At 45.0% G+C, this 14,526-nt stretch overlaps 1 protein-coding gene across 5 annotated transcripts in view; it reads right to left on the reverse strand.

Annotated features, from left to right (window-relative positions):
• ASAP2 (ArfGAP with SH3 domain, ankyrin repeat and PH domain 2) overlaps nucleotides 1–14,526 on the reverse strand; it is a 177,173-nt gene that overhangs the window by 42,877 nt on the left and 119,770 nt on the right. For all 5 annotated transcript variants that reach the window (XM_046662932.1, XM_046662931.1, XM_046662930.1 and 2 more), the window contains 3 exons: nucleotides 7,946–8,049; nucleotides 7,780–7,849; nucleotides 2,294–2,381 (listed from right to left, as the gene is read on the reverse strand). In XM_046662932.1, the coding sequence (XP_046518888.1) occupies nucleotides 2,294–2,381; nucleotides 7,780–7,849; nucleotides 7,946–8,049 (262 nt within the window). The remainder of the gene's footprint in view (nucleotides 1–2,293; nucleotides 2,382–7,779; nucleotides 7,850–7,945; nucleotides 8,050–14,526) is intronic.

Raw genomic sequence — 14,526 nt, forward strand, 5'->3', positions numbered from 1 at the left:
ACCCAAACGTTTTAAGAGCTCAAAGGCATCTTGGTGATAGTGTCCCACTAGCCCGGTCAGTAGGAAGAGGAGGAGTCAGAGAGGGTAACAACCACATTCCCTGGTCAGGCAGAATCAGACTTGAACCCAAGCCTGACCTTCTCAGGACGCTCATCGAATCAAGCCTTCAGCACCTTGCAGTGCCTCCCTTGACGACTCCTGGGGGAAGTTTCAAGTTTCTCTGTAAGAACTCAAACCCACATAGCACTGCGACAAAGCATTTTCACTGTAAATACCTGGGGGAGGAACACCCTTGGAAAACTAGCTGAGGAAGAAAAATTCATAGGACTCGGATTCATTCTACCCCCTGGAAGACAGTGGGAAGAAGAAGAGATGAGAGCTTTTTTCAAAGATGACAACGGACTCTGGCAAATTTACGACAGCGCCTCAAACCGGACTCAGTAAACCTTCTGGGTATCAGAGGCTGGAAACCCTTGCCTGAAGATATTTATTTCGCATTAGGTACTAGAGCAAAGATACTGATGGAATCTAGGCAAATGACAGCCTGCTGGAGCATTCACACAAAACCAGACTCACACAGACCACCTTCCCACACGTCTGAGGAACACAACAATTCATGCTTGGTAGGTAGGTAGGCACACTTACCATCTACCAACCCTCCTCAGTGCCTGAGCTGTTGCTAAAAATGTGTAGGTTTGGCAACGCTGTGGAGTTGTTCACAAGTCTGAAATAAACGGTTCTACATAGGTCTACTTGGGGCTCCCACAAGGGGTGACGGAGGTGACGGGTGAGCTGAGGGAAGAGCTCGCACCCACCTCCACCTGTGCAGAACTCAGGAGAGCTTAGCGAACTACTAAGTGTCAATCACTTATTGAAGGGTGACATACTGCTTATTATGGGTTATTGCCTCAGAAAATGGCAAGGCCTAAAATCCTCCAAGTGTTACCTAGCCACTGGCTGACATCAGATTATACCATCAAGGTTTTTCCCTTTAACGAAAACTTTTTATTGTTCTCTAGAGGCAGATAACCCCTGTAGTGATCACACTGTAAACTATAGTCAGTTCTCCACATTCACACCACCTTGTATGAAGGAAGGATCTGAGACCAAGCTTCGATGAGAAGGGTAAATGAATTTGGGGGCCTCACTAGACTGAGTTGGGACACAGGGTTCGAAAGAGGATAAAGTCAGTTTTTATTTTACAAATCAGTCTAGAATCTGAAGAACAGAACAAACAATATCCTTCCCCCACAGCACAGTGCTCAACACTCTCCTGTAGCTCAGTACAGCGCACATCAGAAGAGGGAAATGGGGGTTCAAGAGGAACCCCCCCTCCAGCCTCCGTCTCTTCGCCTCACCCAGCGAAGCCAAAACAGTAAAATTACCTCACGAGTTTGCTGTGAGCATTAAACTATCTAGTAAGTAACTTTCTAGCCCTCAAAAATACAGTCCCACAGACATCGTAACAAGCAGCCAGCTCGTGCTCAGGGAGACTGAGGCAAATAAGACAGCGCCCATCTTCCTGAAATACACGGTCAAGTCTTCTATCAATCTCACTCTAGAGCCCAAAGCCCTAGGGACTTCCTTTTGAAAGCCTTTTGAAAAAGGAGCTGGCCCCTTCTCTCCCCCTAAATTGTAACCCTGCCACCAAAAATTGCCAAGAACAAGAGGCCAGCAGCCTATTTTCTTTAGGATTTCTCGCTGGTCCTTTTCTTTTTTCCTAGGGGACGCTGGCTGAACGTTCACCACAATAGACGGTTCTGTGGTAATCCCTGTGTGTATGCCGGAAAAAAGAAAAGCAAACAGAAGGGGAAAGACCAATTCTGTGGTGGGGAAGACAAACCAATTTCAAAAACCAAAGTTTCAGGGGCCCTGCTGAAGACCTTACCACTTTAGTTGTGCAGCATTTCCAACATCACCCAAATTAGGGAAACTCTGACAAGAGAATCATCCTTTTTTTAGTTAAGTGAAGGGATTCAGGCTTGAGGACTGATCTAGTATAACCTCCTTGCTTACAACTAGGAAAACTGAGGCTCAGGGAGCTGAGGCGACGTATCTGGGTTTACAGACCCCACGAGGAGAGCAGGGCCGTCCTCGAAGTCAAGTCTCAACTGGAGGGACCGGCAGGCGAACAATTATGAGTGGAAAGAGAAAGCACGTATGTCACTTGAAGTAAAGTCATTTCTCTTTGAAAACCAATTCTTTAAAAGGCACTGTTTGAAATGGGATGGATGCCCTAGAAGAGAGTTTAACGCCATTTCTCTGTGGTGCAGCATCTGACAAACACACTTACGTGAAATAAGGTCAAAGCACTTTTTCTCCTCAGGGTTGGTCTTCACTTGGCAGGTTAATAGGTTGAGCTTTGCAGGAGGCCGGTTAGCCTGTTTAAAAAAAAAAAAGAAAGAAAGAAACAGAGCTGGGTGGGAAGGAATAGAAAACCATAATGCGTCATTCCACATTAAAACAGGGCAAGATCAGGGGTGTCACTGGTTTGCAAAGATAGCTTTCAGAAGGCAGATTTATGTAGGAAGGCATGACAGAGGCACATCACAGCAGGTCCCTCAATTTCAGCTCCCCAGAGGGCAGCTGTCCCTCCCGGCAAGGGACACTGAGTGGCCCACACGCCCATCCAGACACGGGGACAAGCAATGCTCGTTTGATACTGATGGCGGTGGCCTCCTTGGGATCAAAATGCTCCATGGCTAAAGCTCTGAGACATTCTGTCCTTATTTCTACTGACGACAGAGGCAGTTGGCGGGGTGACTTGGGAACCCAGCTCAATTTCTGGTGATCTTAAGTGTTTTGCTGTGTGTAAACACTCACTTCCAGGGAAAGTAATCCCACAGCACAAAAATGACAGACAAATAAATTTCTGTTACTTTCTGAAGTGATGACAGATAATAGACTCACAATCCTAAATACCAACCATCTGTCACTCCAGTTTCAACAAAACCCACGTCATTCACATCCGTATCTCCCCCAACATCCCACCTGCCAAAGCGGTAACAAGAGATCACAAAAGATTTTTGTCAGAGATGTGTCAAAAATGGCTATCTTATTACCATTTCAAAAACTACCATATTTGGTCCAAAAATGCAAAAGGCAAAGGATAAGAAGATAATTTTAGAAAAAAACTTCTGAATGGTAAAATGCCTCTCAGAAATCTTGGAGAAATCTCCAAATATGAATGGGCTTATCTTACCTCTTACCAAGCTACTAAAGAAAAGATCAAACAAAATGTCTTTGACTTCAGTTGTTCTTGTTTGCCCCTTCCCGTGGCCAGTAGATGTGTCACGAAATTGTAACAGCTTGGATTTGGGACCGAGGTACACATACACAAGCAGCTACACCTGGGCAGACCTGTGAGACCCGCATGCATTTACAGACCTCTCTCCACTAAACTCCCAGAGTCAGGGTGAGGGAGGGTGGTCTCCATTAAAACAGGACTGATCCTTGCACTGTGAACAATTTGGGTTGGACAGAAGGAAGTGTAGATACGCAGAAGTTGGATGAATGCGCAGTTGTAGCAGACCCTCCCGGTGTGTCGCCATGTTGACCTCATCTCTTTGATGGAAGTCACTGGATATTCTCTACAACCTGCAGATGTCTAACAGAGTCCCTAGATCGTCGGAAATCGGTATTAGAAGACTGCAAGCTCTGCCTCATCTTGCAAACCTTGACAATTCCAGGTAAAACACAATCAATCCAATTTTGGATCTTTACCAATGCAAGTACCTGGCTCGTCCGGGAACCAACAGACCAAATATTACATTCCTGCAGTGCCAAGTAGGTGCCCACACTACAGATGCAACCAAACGCTTTGCCACAGCTGTGGAGCCCAGAGAAAGTCTGCGTCTCCCGTGACCACACAACTGCATATGCGCATTTAAATGACGTTCTTGGCCTACTTCCAAAGTGCTGGAGTCCGCTAAGTCTTACACACAGGAGCAGTAGAAGGGGTTGGTGCACTTTGGTAAGTACAGAAACACTTTCGTGGACAAGAAGATGATTTTGCATAATAATAATAATACCTATATTTATTCAGCTATTATTTATTATTATTATTATTATATTATGTGCTTGTATGAGGCAAGCACTGTTCTAAGCATTTTTAATGAATTAACTCATCTAATTGTCCTAACTGCCCTTTGAGGTAGGAACTCCAATTTTATAGATAACAACACTGGCCCACACAGACTAAATAATTTGATTGAGCTGATACAGGTTGGGAGCAGTGAAGCCAACACTGGAACAAGCCAGCCTGGCCCCAGAGCCCAAGCTCTTAACTGCCACTCCCTCTTGCCCTCGGCATGCTTTCCATGGAAAGCAGAGTGACGACCTGGATGGGCTGTAAGGATCTTTCAGTGCAGCAAAGACCCATCCTGTGAATTAACACCCCCCCCCCACTTCCTCCCTCTGACTTGTATTCCCTTTTTCCCTTGCGCTATGGGGAAAGTTGCTCGTTTCTGCTGAGACAACTACCCACAAAGACAGATCCCTTACTTCACAGTGTATGAACACAAAATATGGAAAAATATTAAGTGCCTATATTTGAAGTAGGAATAATCATAAAGGCACAGATGTGGCTACATATTAAAAAATGATGACCCTAAGAATCAGTCCACAAAACACACAAGCTGACCATCTTAAGCAATATCAGCTGTTCTAAGCTTTACATTAATAATTGTTTGCTATTTGTCCATTCAGATTAAGTATTAGCTGACAGCAAAGCTATGAGAAAAATTGACGGGAGAAAATTTTCAGAGAAATAGTCTATCCATTAAACTCCCTCCCTGCTGCAATTTGGGAAAAACAGTAACATCATTTAATGCAGCTACAGAAGAGTACTAGCTAATTCATCACATAGCAGTGCTCCTAAGAGCCTAATCTGAGAAGCCCCGGTTTAGTAGAAAACTCAGGAAGGAGAGAGAAACAGACTTACAGACTTAGTGTTGGTGCAAAGGCATGGATTCTTTGTGATACTTAATCAGGCCGTTCTATTTTTCCCAACTTGTCGGGCCTTTAAAAGGAAGTTTTTCTTCTTCTTTCTGCATGATTGATGATCATTTAAAAAAATTTTTAGATTGTGTGAGAACCAGCGGACATTTCTTCCAGCTTAACACAGTCCCTAGCCTTTGGCGGTGTGGCAATGCTATGAATTTGGCAAAGAAGATACCTAATTAGGGTTATTTTGTCCCAAGGATCACTTCTTCCCAGTGCCAGAAAACACGATTAGCCTTGGCTAACGGGGAATACCATCTTGGGCTTTCACTGAATTCATCCCGGATGTTAGCATTATCCCTCTGCTAGAGTAGAGAACACAACAGTCTCATTTCCCAAAGGCTGCCAGCTTCCTGGGAAGAAATCAGTTTTGCTAACAGTGCAAATACACCCTGTGCTACTTCTATGCTGAGTGCCAGGTACTGCTCTTAGATTCCCATTTGCTCAGTCAAGACTTTGAAAAATTGCACCTTTTCCTGACAGTAAATTAGCATACTCAGGGAGATGCTGGCTAAACAGGTAAGCCACACAAGGAGCCAAATCAAAACAAAGCCACACAAAAAAGGCATCTCTCAACTCTGGTTCTCGGTAGCGGCTAATGCACATCACCGCATGCAAACGCTCTGTGGATGCGGTAGCACAGGGCGTGTCAGGATTCTGCCTTCCAGAGCATGCAGAACAGAAAGGAAAGAAAAGGAGTGCTCTGCTCTAGAAGGAGGGCTGCTACATGAACCCACTTATTTTCCTGGCAAGACAGAGGGACGGAGCCCTCACCTGCCACTCCTCCAGGTAGGAGGGAATGGCTGCTCCGGCTGCTACTAACCTAGGCTGCGAGGCAGGATGAGGCATCAGGAGAGCAGAGATTCCCTAGAGATGGTTCCCCCAAACACAAAGGACTTATTCAATATGCAGGTGATGTGACAAGCTGAGTTGTCAGCAAGCTAGTGGAGCTAGTTATAACTGTACTTATCTGCCAAAAACTGGGGCAACCTGTCGACATTTAAAGAGAACTAAGCCTCCACGTCTTTTGGGAGGAAGCTCAAGCAATGGAAGTGATGGGAACCAAAGTTTATGCTGCCAGCAGAGGCTTACCAGGCCTGTTTTCATTTCTGTTGTGGAGGGAGGACCGCTCTGGCTTAAGCTGAGACCCTGGGTCTAGGGGAACACTTTAATAAAGCAAATATACCAAACGACTTAAGAGCTGTAAACAAGCTTGAAATGAAACTCAGTCTTATTTTATGAAATTTTCTGGACTGAGGCAGTAAACCTGAGTTAAAACAACCGAGTGGAAAACAACTTGAAAGCAAATCACAGAATCACAGGTGTTTAGAGCCGGAAGGGAACCTGGCCATCATCCAGCCTAACATTCTTAATTTTAAAGAGGAGTGGTGACTGAATGAATTTGCTTCCCTTCCTCTACAGCACTCATATGCAGACACACACGCATGCGTTTATATGGGAAAAACATACATCAGGATCCAAACTGCACGGTCCCATGAGTGACGAGGTGATCATAACACCAGTGAAGGCCGGATTTTGGAAAAGAGAAATGACCTTTACTTGCCCAGGCAAGAGACACATTCAATTCCCTAGACCAGAGGTCCCCAGAGATCCCTATAGATGACCCTTGATATCTGATAGCTCTGCTGTCTCTCCTTTCCCAAAGCACAATCAGTGAAAGTGAAGAGAGCCCCAGTGGAACACAATCCACACTGCAGGGCCGTCCTTCAAGTAGGGTTTTACTCTATTTCCTTATTCCTAAGTACTGAGAAGGGCTGTTTCTCTGGAATCCCCTTTGAGCCAGGACTTTCCCATAGGGGCCTCAAAAGCCCGTCTGTGCTCCTGCCCAGCTCCACCTGTCACCAAGGGAACTGGTGGGAGGAGGGAAAGTAAAGACGAAGATCCAGGCTATCTCCACTACCATCCACTCAGAGGACTGAGGCTGCTAATACACACCCAGCACCCGGCCTCCTGCTTGGGCAACAGAAATGCAAGCCACCACCAGTGTCTCAATAGCAACAAAACAGCAACCAACTCAGCCTTTAGACTTTTTCAAAAATCTCTACCAGCCTCCGTGGCTTTCACCAGATCTCGTCACACCAGGAAAGCTGATAAAACGCCTCTTGCCACCGTGGAAAAGAGGGTTGCGGTATGAAGGGCTGTGTTTGTAACTGTGGTTCAAATCCCTGGTCTCCAAAAGCCAGATGAGTAAATCATTTAATTCTGATTGGTTTTTAATAGGCTTAACTTACAGGGCTCAGTTTTCCTGCATGGGAATTAAACATGGGATGATACAAAAAGGACTTAAGGTTGGCGCAGTGTGTTAGATTTCTACAATAAAATTACTGAAATCTCTCTTCTCTTAGAGTTCTGATTCCCAGAGTCTTGACCACTTAAACGTTTTTACTTTAATGGAGAAGCAGAAATCTCTCCAACTGCAATGTTCAATTTCTAAAGACAAACGTAGCTGGGGAGAAGTTTGCTGGGTTTTTTCGTTTCTGGAAATCAAAGGCTTTTAAATAAAGACCATCTGGCTCATCAGGTATTCCTGACTGCTCTTGTGAAGCACCACGGCTCTCTCTGGCTGGAGACAGCCTGAGAGGGTGCAGGCGTGCAGAGGGAAAGGAAACCGAACAAGCTTCTCTCAGCAGAGGAATTCTCTAAAATGCACCCTTAATGCTGTGACACAGGCAGAACCACCTGTGTCCTCTCACTTCGCTATGTTCTTCACTCACATGTCACCGTAGCAGAGACCACAAATTAAAAGAGAATACTTACCGTGCCATGGGAGATGGTCAGAAAGCCATTTTTAACAGAACATTTCCTTTTCTGCCACACTTTTCGGATCCTTACAGATAAATGGGAGAAAAATAAGAGTTCAGAAATTTTCGACACAAGAAATAATGAACACACGTGCAAATTCCAGCAACACAGTTCCACGTACCCATCGCTCTTCTTGTAGAGGTTGCCATTCCGCTCGGTTCCGTGTTCTTTGTTTCCCTGAGGCTGATGTAAGCTATAGGCTGTACTCTGGCGAATTTGTAAATCCTAAAAACAGTCAAAAAGTTGTTTTTAATCCTGTCCAGATTTCAATTTTTAAAAAAACAGTACATAAAGAAAACTTAGCCCCTTAACTTTATCTTTAAATTAGAAAAATTTCCCCTTCTCATTACACCAAAAAAGGGACAAAAAATTTCATATCCAGGAACTCATAAATGCCACCTACTAGGCTGGAGAAGAAAATGTCAAAAATCAGTATTTCCAAACTGGCCAAAAGAATGAGCCACCTGGAAGTTACAGGTTTTCCTTAATTATAAGCCTTGAGTCCCTGATAATTGCAAGAAGCTCCTAGTGTGGCAAAAGCAGTCCTCAAAAAGGAAGGTGGCACGATGTGTTGGAAAAGACAGGGCTTTCAAGCAAAACACAAACTCACCGCTCTGCCTCTTACTTTTGGTGAGTTACTTAGGCTCCCTGCCTCAGTTTCCTCCTTGGAAAACAATACCCAGTAAGGATGGTAAATACCGGAAGGCTTGCGTAAGATCACAGGTGTGAACACGGCGCATAATAGGTATTGAACCACATTCCCTTCCTGATCTCATCAATCCCAGCAGAGGGCCCCGAGCCTAACCGCCTCAGCCTCAGGGTCGCCATCCGCTGGTCAGTGGAGAATCTGGTTGAGTCCACCACAACTGGGAAAGTCCAGCCTTCAGGTTCTTAAGGGCAAGGACCAGTGAAACCCTGGACATCCAACAGGTGCTCCACTGTGTTTAATAAGTCGCAGCAGGAGTCCTGAGCTGAGAGCGGAAGGGGCTGCCAGTGCTGGCCCTGGAAATTCTGACAGATGTAAAGGAAGCAAAACATGAACAAAGAGTTCACAGGTCAATCAGGCAGGGTTAAGATCTGCCTCTATCTGTTACTGAGAACCCCTGACCCAGTGCCTTTCATAATAGAAGACAGAGAAGCACAATGAAAAGTGATTTGCTCAAGATGCAGAGCTCGTTGGAGCCAGAGGAGAGAGTGAGGAGAATTCCGCCTCCCACTCTGACGCTCCTTCCCTGACACCATGTGCCCTTACCAGGGGATGGCCCAAGAGACGAGGGCCAGTCTCATCCCCACCTTCAAGCAGCTGACCACCACTGGGGAAACTAGGCACTGCCCAAACAATGAAAGAACTAATGCACGACAATCAATGTGATCCCAACTGCGAATAAGAGGGTTCAAGAAGTGAAGAGTTGGGGGCCAGCCCTGCGGCCAAGTGGTTAAGTTCGTGCGCTCCTCTTCTGCGGCCCAGGGTTTCACCGGCTCGGATCCTGGGCGTGGACATGGCACCACTCATTAGGCCACGCTGAGGTGGTGTCCCACATGCCACAACTAGAAGGACCCACAACTAAAAATCTACAACTATGTACTGGGGGAATTTGGAGAGAAAAGGCAGAAAAAAAAATAAAAAAGTGAAGGTCCAATGGAGAAGACCACAGGAGAGTCTGGAGGAAGTGGGCTTTAAAGATGAAGGTAAGAACTGGCAGCGAATAAGGGGAGAGTATTCAAGGCACAGGGGATGCACACAGAGGCACAGAGAGAAAAAGTGGCAGCTGTGGCCACCCTCCAGGGAAATAAGGACACAGTGTAGCTAAGATAAAGTGGGCCAAGTGGGAGAAAGGACAGATAAGTTCGAGTCAGAATTGAGACTTATTTGAAAGCAACAGTGAGCCATCTGGACTGAAGCACAAAAGTTTTCAATTTTCATGAAGTCCCATTTATCTACTTTTGTTGTTTGTACTTTAAATGTCACATCTACGAGATCATTGCCTAATCCAAGGTCGTGAAGATTTATACCTATGTTTTCTTCTAAGAGTTCTATAGTTTTAAGCTTTTACATTTAGGTCTTTGATCCAATTTGAGGTGTTTTTTGTTTTCTGGGGGTTTTTGCTGAGGAAGATTTGCCCTGAGCTAACACCTGTTGCCAACTTTCCTCTTTTTGCATGTGAGCCACCACCACAGCATGGCCACTGACAAACGAGTGGCCAAACCTGGGTTGCCAAAGTGCAGCATGCTGAACTTAACCACTAGGCCACTGGGCCTGGCCCTGAGATAACTTTTTTATTATGGTGTGAGGTAGGGGTCCAAATTTCTTCTTTTGCTTGTGGCTATCCAGTTGTCTCAGCATCATTTGTTGAAAAGACTATTCTTTCCTCATTGAATTTTCTTGGCATTCTTGTTGAAAATCAATTGACCATAAGCGTAAGGGTTTATCTCTGGACTCTCAATTCTGCTTCATTGATCTATATGTCTATCCTTATGCCAATACCACACTGTCTTGATTATTATAGCTTTGTGGTAAGTTCTGAAATCAGGCAGTGTGAATCTTCCAACTGTGTTCTTCTTTTGCAAGATTGTTTTGGTCATTCTGTTTCCCTTGCATTTCCATATGAATTTTAGAATCAGCTTATCAATTTCTGCAAAAAGAAAGCTGGGATTTTGATAGGGATTGCACTGAATCTGCAGATCAATTTGGGGAGTAGTGTCATCTTAACAATATTAAGCCTTCCAATCCATGAACATGGGCTGTCTAGCACTGACTTTTTTTTTTTTTTTTTAAAGATTTTATTTTTTCCTTTTTCTCCCCAAAGCCCCCCGGTACATAGTTGTGTATTCTTCGTTGTGGGTTCCTGTAGTTGTGGCATGTGGGACGCTGCCTCAGCGTGGTCTGACGAGCAGTGCCATGTCCGCGCCCAGGATTCGAACCGATGAAACACTGGGCCGCCTGCAGCGGAGCGCGCGAACTTAACCACTCGGCCACGGGGCCAGCCCCACTAGCACTGACTTTTTAACTCTGAAATATATATGAGATAACAGAAAAAAAAAATTTTCATCTGAGAAATCAGTAATGTGCTCAGGCTATCCATTATTGAATTGACAATAGAGCCTGAACAAGCAAACTCCAAAATAGGAGAAATGTCCTCCTTCTCCACAGGGACTTCATGCAGCCCTCATGCCTCCAGACAACCAGGGCAAACAGCTCATTCATCAGAGGAGGATGGTCCCAGTTTCCACATTCTCTCAAAAGGGCTGTCTATTAGCACTGGAAATTTAGAGCAACCCCAGCTTTAAACATCACTGGGAATAAATGCAATGAAGGGGAAATGGAGAAATACTGCTCACCTATATGAATCTGTGAAAGACTAAAAATAAACCCATCAAAGACTAAGCTGTACAACCAAGAAATACATCTATTGATTTGGGGAGAAAAAAAAATCCTGCACAAAGTAAGTGGTGAAATCATGTGACAACACTGCTAAAAGTGTTCATGCCAAGCATATTAATCAGGACTCTTTATAGGTCTAATGAACAGGATAAAGGACATTCCTCTTTTCAGCAGAATCAGACTCTATGCCAGAAGTTAAGGAAGAAACTACTGTGTCATTCTTTAGGCCAGGCATTTCTTTAACCAATTAAAAAATGCAGGCAAATCTGAAGCTATAAAATTTCAAATTTATAAATAAGAGTAATATAATCTGTTGAACAGAAAATCGAACCTGCTTTAGAACTAATTATTTCAGCATCTTCAAGGTGACTTCTAGGTGACCCAACAAAAACAGCTTTTCTGTACCTGTTTATATGGGTGTTTTATACAACACCTGATCAAGTGAAGGGGTCACAAAGGAAGTTAGCCCTTTCATAATCAAGATTTCCGGTTCATGGAATATAATCCAAGGAAAAAGAGCCTTTCCTTCTGGGGGAAGAAGAATCTAACATACAGACTAGGCATATATAGGCAACTGACCAGGGGGGATCACATTGCCCTGATTCTCGGAGACTCTCCAATATTCTGTGCTTCCCTAGGAGAGCCAAGGACGACCCAAGACTTGGTTGAGAAAGCCTCGTCGTGTGGAGGCTGTATGTCTAAAGCACATAGGGTGAGTGGGCATTTTATAGACCTTCAGAAGGCTCTCAAAAAGTTCTATCAATGTCCACATATCCTCTACCCTGTGACATCCAGACTAGTTCTCAGATCCCAGGCACTGCCCATGATCTTAAGTTTTGTGTGGCCTTATGAGTGTTAGCCATCAGGTCCATAAACTGCCCAGATGAGCATAAGACTTAATATCTGAAATCTTCAGGAATGGGGGGAAAAGGGTGATGTTGCACATATTACACAAATACAGGTTTACTCATAACATCAAAAGTATCTCCAAGCTTCCTAGGACTGTAGAACATCAAACTGTTACACTTTATCTGTCCGCCTCTCAGAAAGTGTGTGTTCTGACAATTCTTGTGATGAACGGATTAGCAAGGAGTCCCCTCTGGATGCTTAAAGTTTCTCTGCCAAGGGAAGACTGTGATGTCCGACTCACTTACCATCTTCCCAAGGTACAACAGGTATGTCCACCCACATGGACACAACTAGGAGCTGGAGGCTTTGCTAAGCAAGCACTAAGCCACAGTCTAAGAGCAGTGTTTTAAATCTCATTACCACCTATTCTCCATTATTTCTGGGTACTTTTAAAAGAGATTCTAACATAAGCTATTAAAGTCACATAACATAGCTCAAAGAGAACAGACTTGCAGTGGAACAGACCAGGGTTCTAAACTCTGGCTCCGACACTACTCAGTGAGCTCCAGCAAGTGCATTTATCCTCTCTCTCTCTGATGCAACCTGTAAACGTGGCTAAATACTACCCGCTCTGCAAGGCTGTTGTCAGTATTACTGGTTGCACTTGTAGAGTGCCTGGAAAAACCTGAGAAATGAGACAGATCCTCAACATAGAGTGAGAGGACAGGCGGAAAAGTGCTGATGAAGGCCTGGAAAGGGGAAGGGGGTGAGTTGGGGGAGACCCAAAAGGCCTGAGTCAGGAGCAAGGGGATCAGCCTAGACTGGGGTACAACAGCTCCTAACTCAGAGTGGGGAGGAGGGCAAAAGTGGACAGCAGTCATGAAGACAAGGGGCCAGATGACAAGCCAATGAGGTGGGGGGTAGGGTGGTCAAGTGGACAGAAGGATCTACTGGAGACAACACCTCCCACATCCATTACTGTTCAACCACCAAGAGGTGGGGAATTGGGTCTTTCTTGGTCACTACATTTCTTCAGCATAGTCTAGGAGATCAATATTTGGCAAATGAATGAACCAACTAGTACCTGTTTATCAGGACAATGTGTTAAGTGCTTTACAGAAATCTTCTCTTAGATCTCGTAACAACTCTCTGAGGTGGCAGTGTCATTCCTGTTTTATAGATGAAGAGACCAAGGCATGGAGAGGTCAAGTAACTTGTTCACTGTCATCCCAGTAGGAAGTGGAAGACCTAGGATCAAACAGTAAATCCACGCTCTCCTGATCTGCTAGAAACTAGCTACCCAGGTGAACTTCCTGTCCCAGTCAGAAGCTGGTCCACATGTCCCCACCTGCCAGGACGCTGCTGACTCTGAATCATGCTCCAAACCCTCATTCCTGACACACGCCTGCCCAACCCACACTGAGGAAACACTCATTCTTGGAGCTGACCTCCACTAGAGCTCTCATCACACTGTATCCCAATTATTTTTCTATCCTCACCCCTAACTGTGAGCCCCTTAGAGGAAAAACTGTATCTATCTTATTCTGGCGTGTGTGTGTACAGTGCTGGGCTTAGGGTAACTGCTGAGAGAATGGCAGCTGAACGTTCGAATCGATGAACACATCTTTCCACTGAGGCAGAACTGAAGGCCAGTGCCAGGCCACCCAGGAGGCAGGGAAGTGGACACCTGGCCAGAAGGTTCTGATTAAGGCCAGATTCAGGCATGACGAGATATGCGAGCCCAGACCATAAAAGTCCGAGTCAGAAGAAAATTACAGCTGGTATGGGCCTCTGCTACCAGGACAGCACATCCTGTTCGACCACATCCTGCCAGCCAAGGACACTTTAAAGGGGGAAGAACAGCTGACAGAGAGACCACACTTGAGATCTCCAAAGTGGAAAAAATCACTGTGGTTTCAGCACCTCGACCTACCAAGACCACAACCCAGAGCCTGAACCCTCCCCCCAGGTGCACGGTCTGGGTTCTCAACATCAAAGAGCAGAGAGCCCACATGCCAATAATGAGGCTTTGACAGAGAATTCGGCAGCCCTGCAGTGGGATCTTCCTGGCAGAACTCCACTGAGATGGTCATTTGTGGGATGGGGAAAGCAGGAGACGGTAAGGCTGACAGGGCAAAGGCTCACGCAAAAATGAGCAGTAGTGAAGGGTTTTAACTTTGTAGAGGGGATCTTTTCCAAACAGTAAAACTATGGTGCATATACAGGTGTTCACTGAACAATTTTTAAACTTTCTTATAAGTTTGGAAATTTTCATTAAAAAATTATGGAAAAATACCTCTTTACAGAAAGCAGAAATTATCAAGAACAAAATATGAATTTCAGTGATTCAGAGGTGTGGGGACACGGGGATCATAATGGCACAGTCTCCTTTCCAAAGTGTAGCCCTAAGTGACAAGGAGTATCAGCCCAAAGTCACAATATGCAATGGCCACGTTCTTCACTTAGATCAA

The sequence above is a fragment of the Equus quagga genome, chromosome 5, assembly GCF_021613505.1.
Source record: "Equus quagga isolate Etosha38 chromosome 5, UCLA_HA_Equagga_1.0, whole genome shotgun sequence".
Lineage (NCBI taxonomy): Eukaryota > Metazoa > Chordata > Mammalia > Perissodactyla > Equidae > Equus > Equus quagga.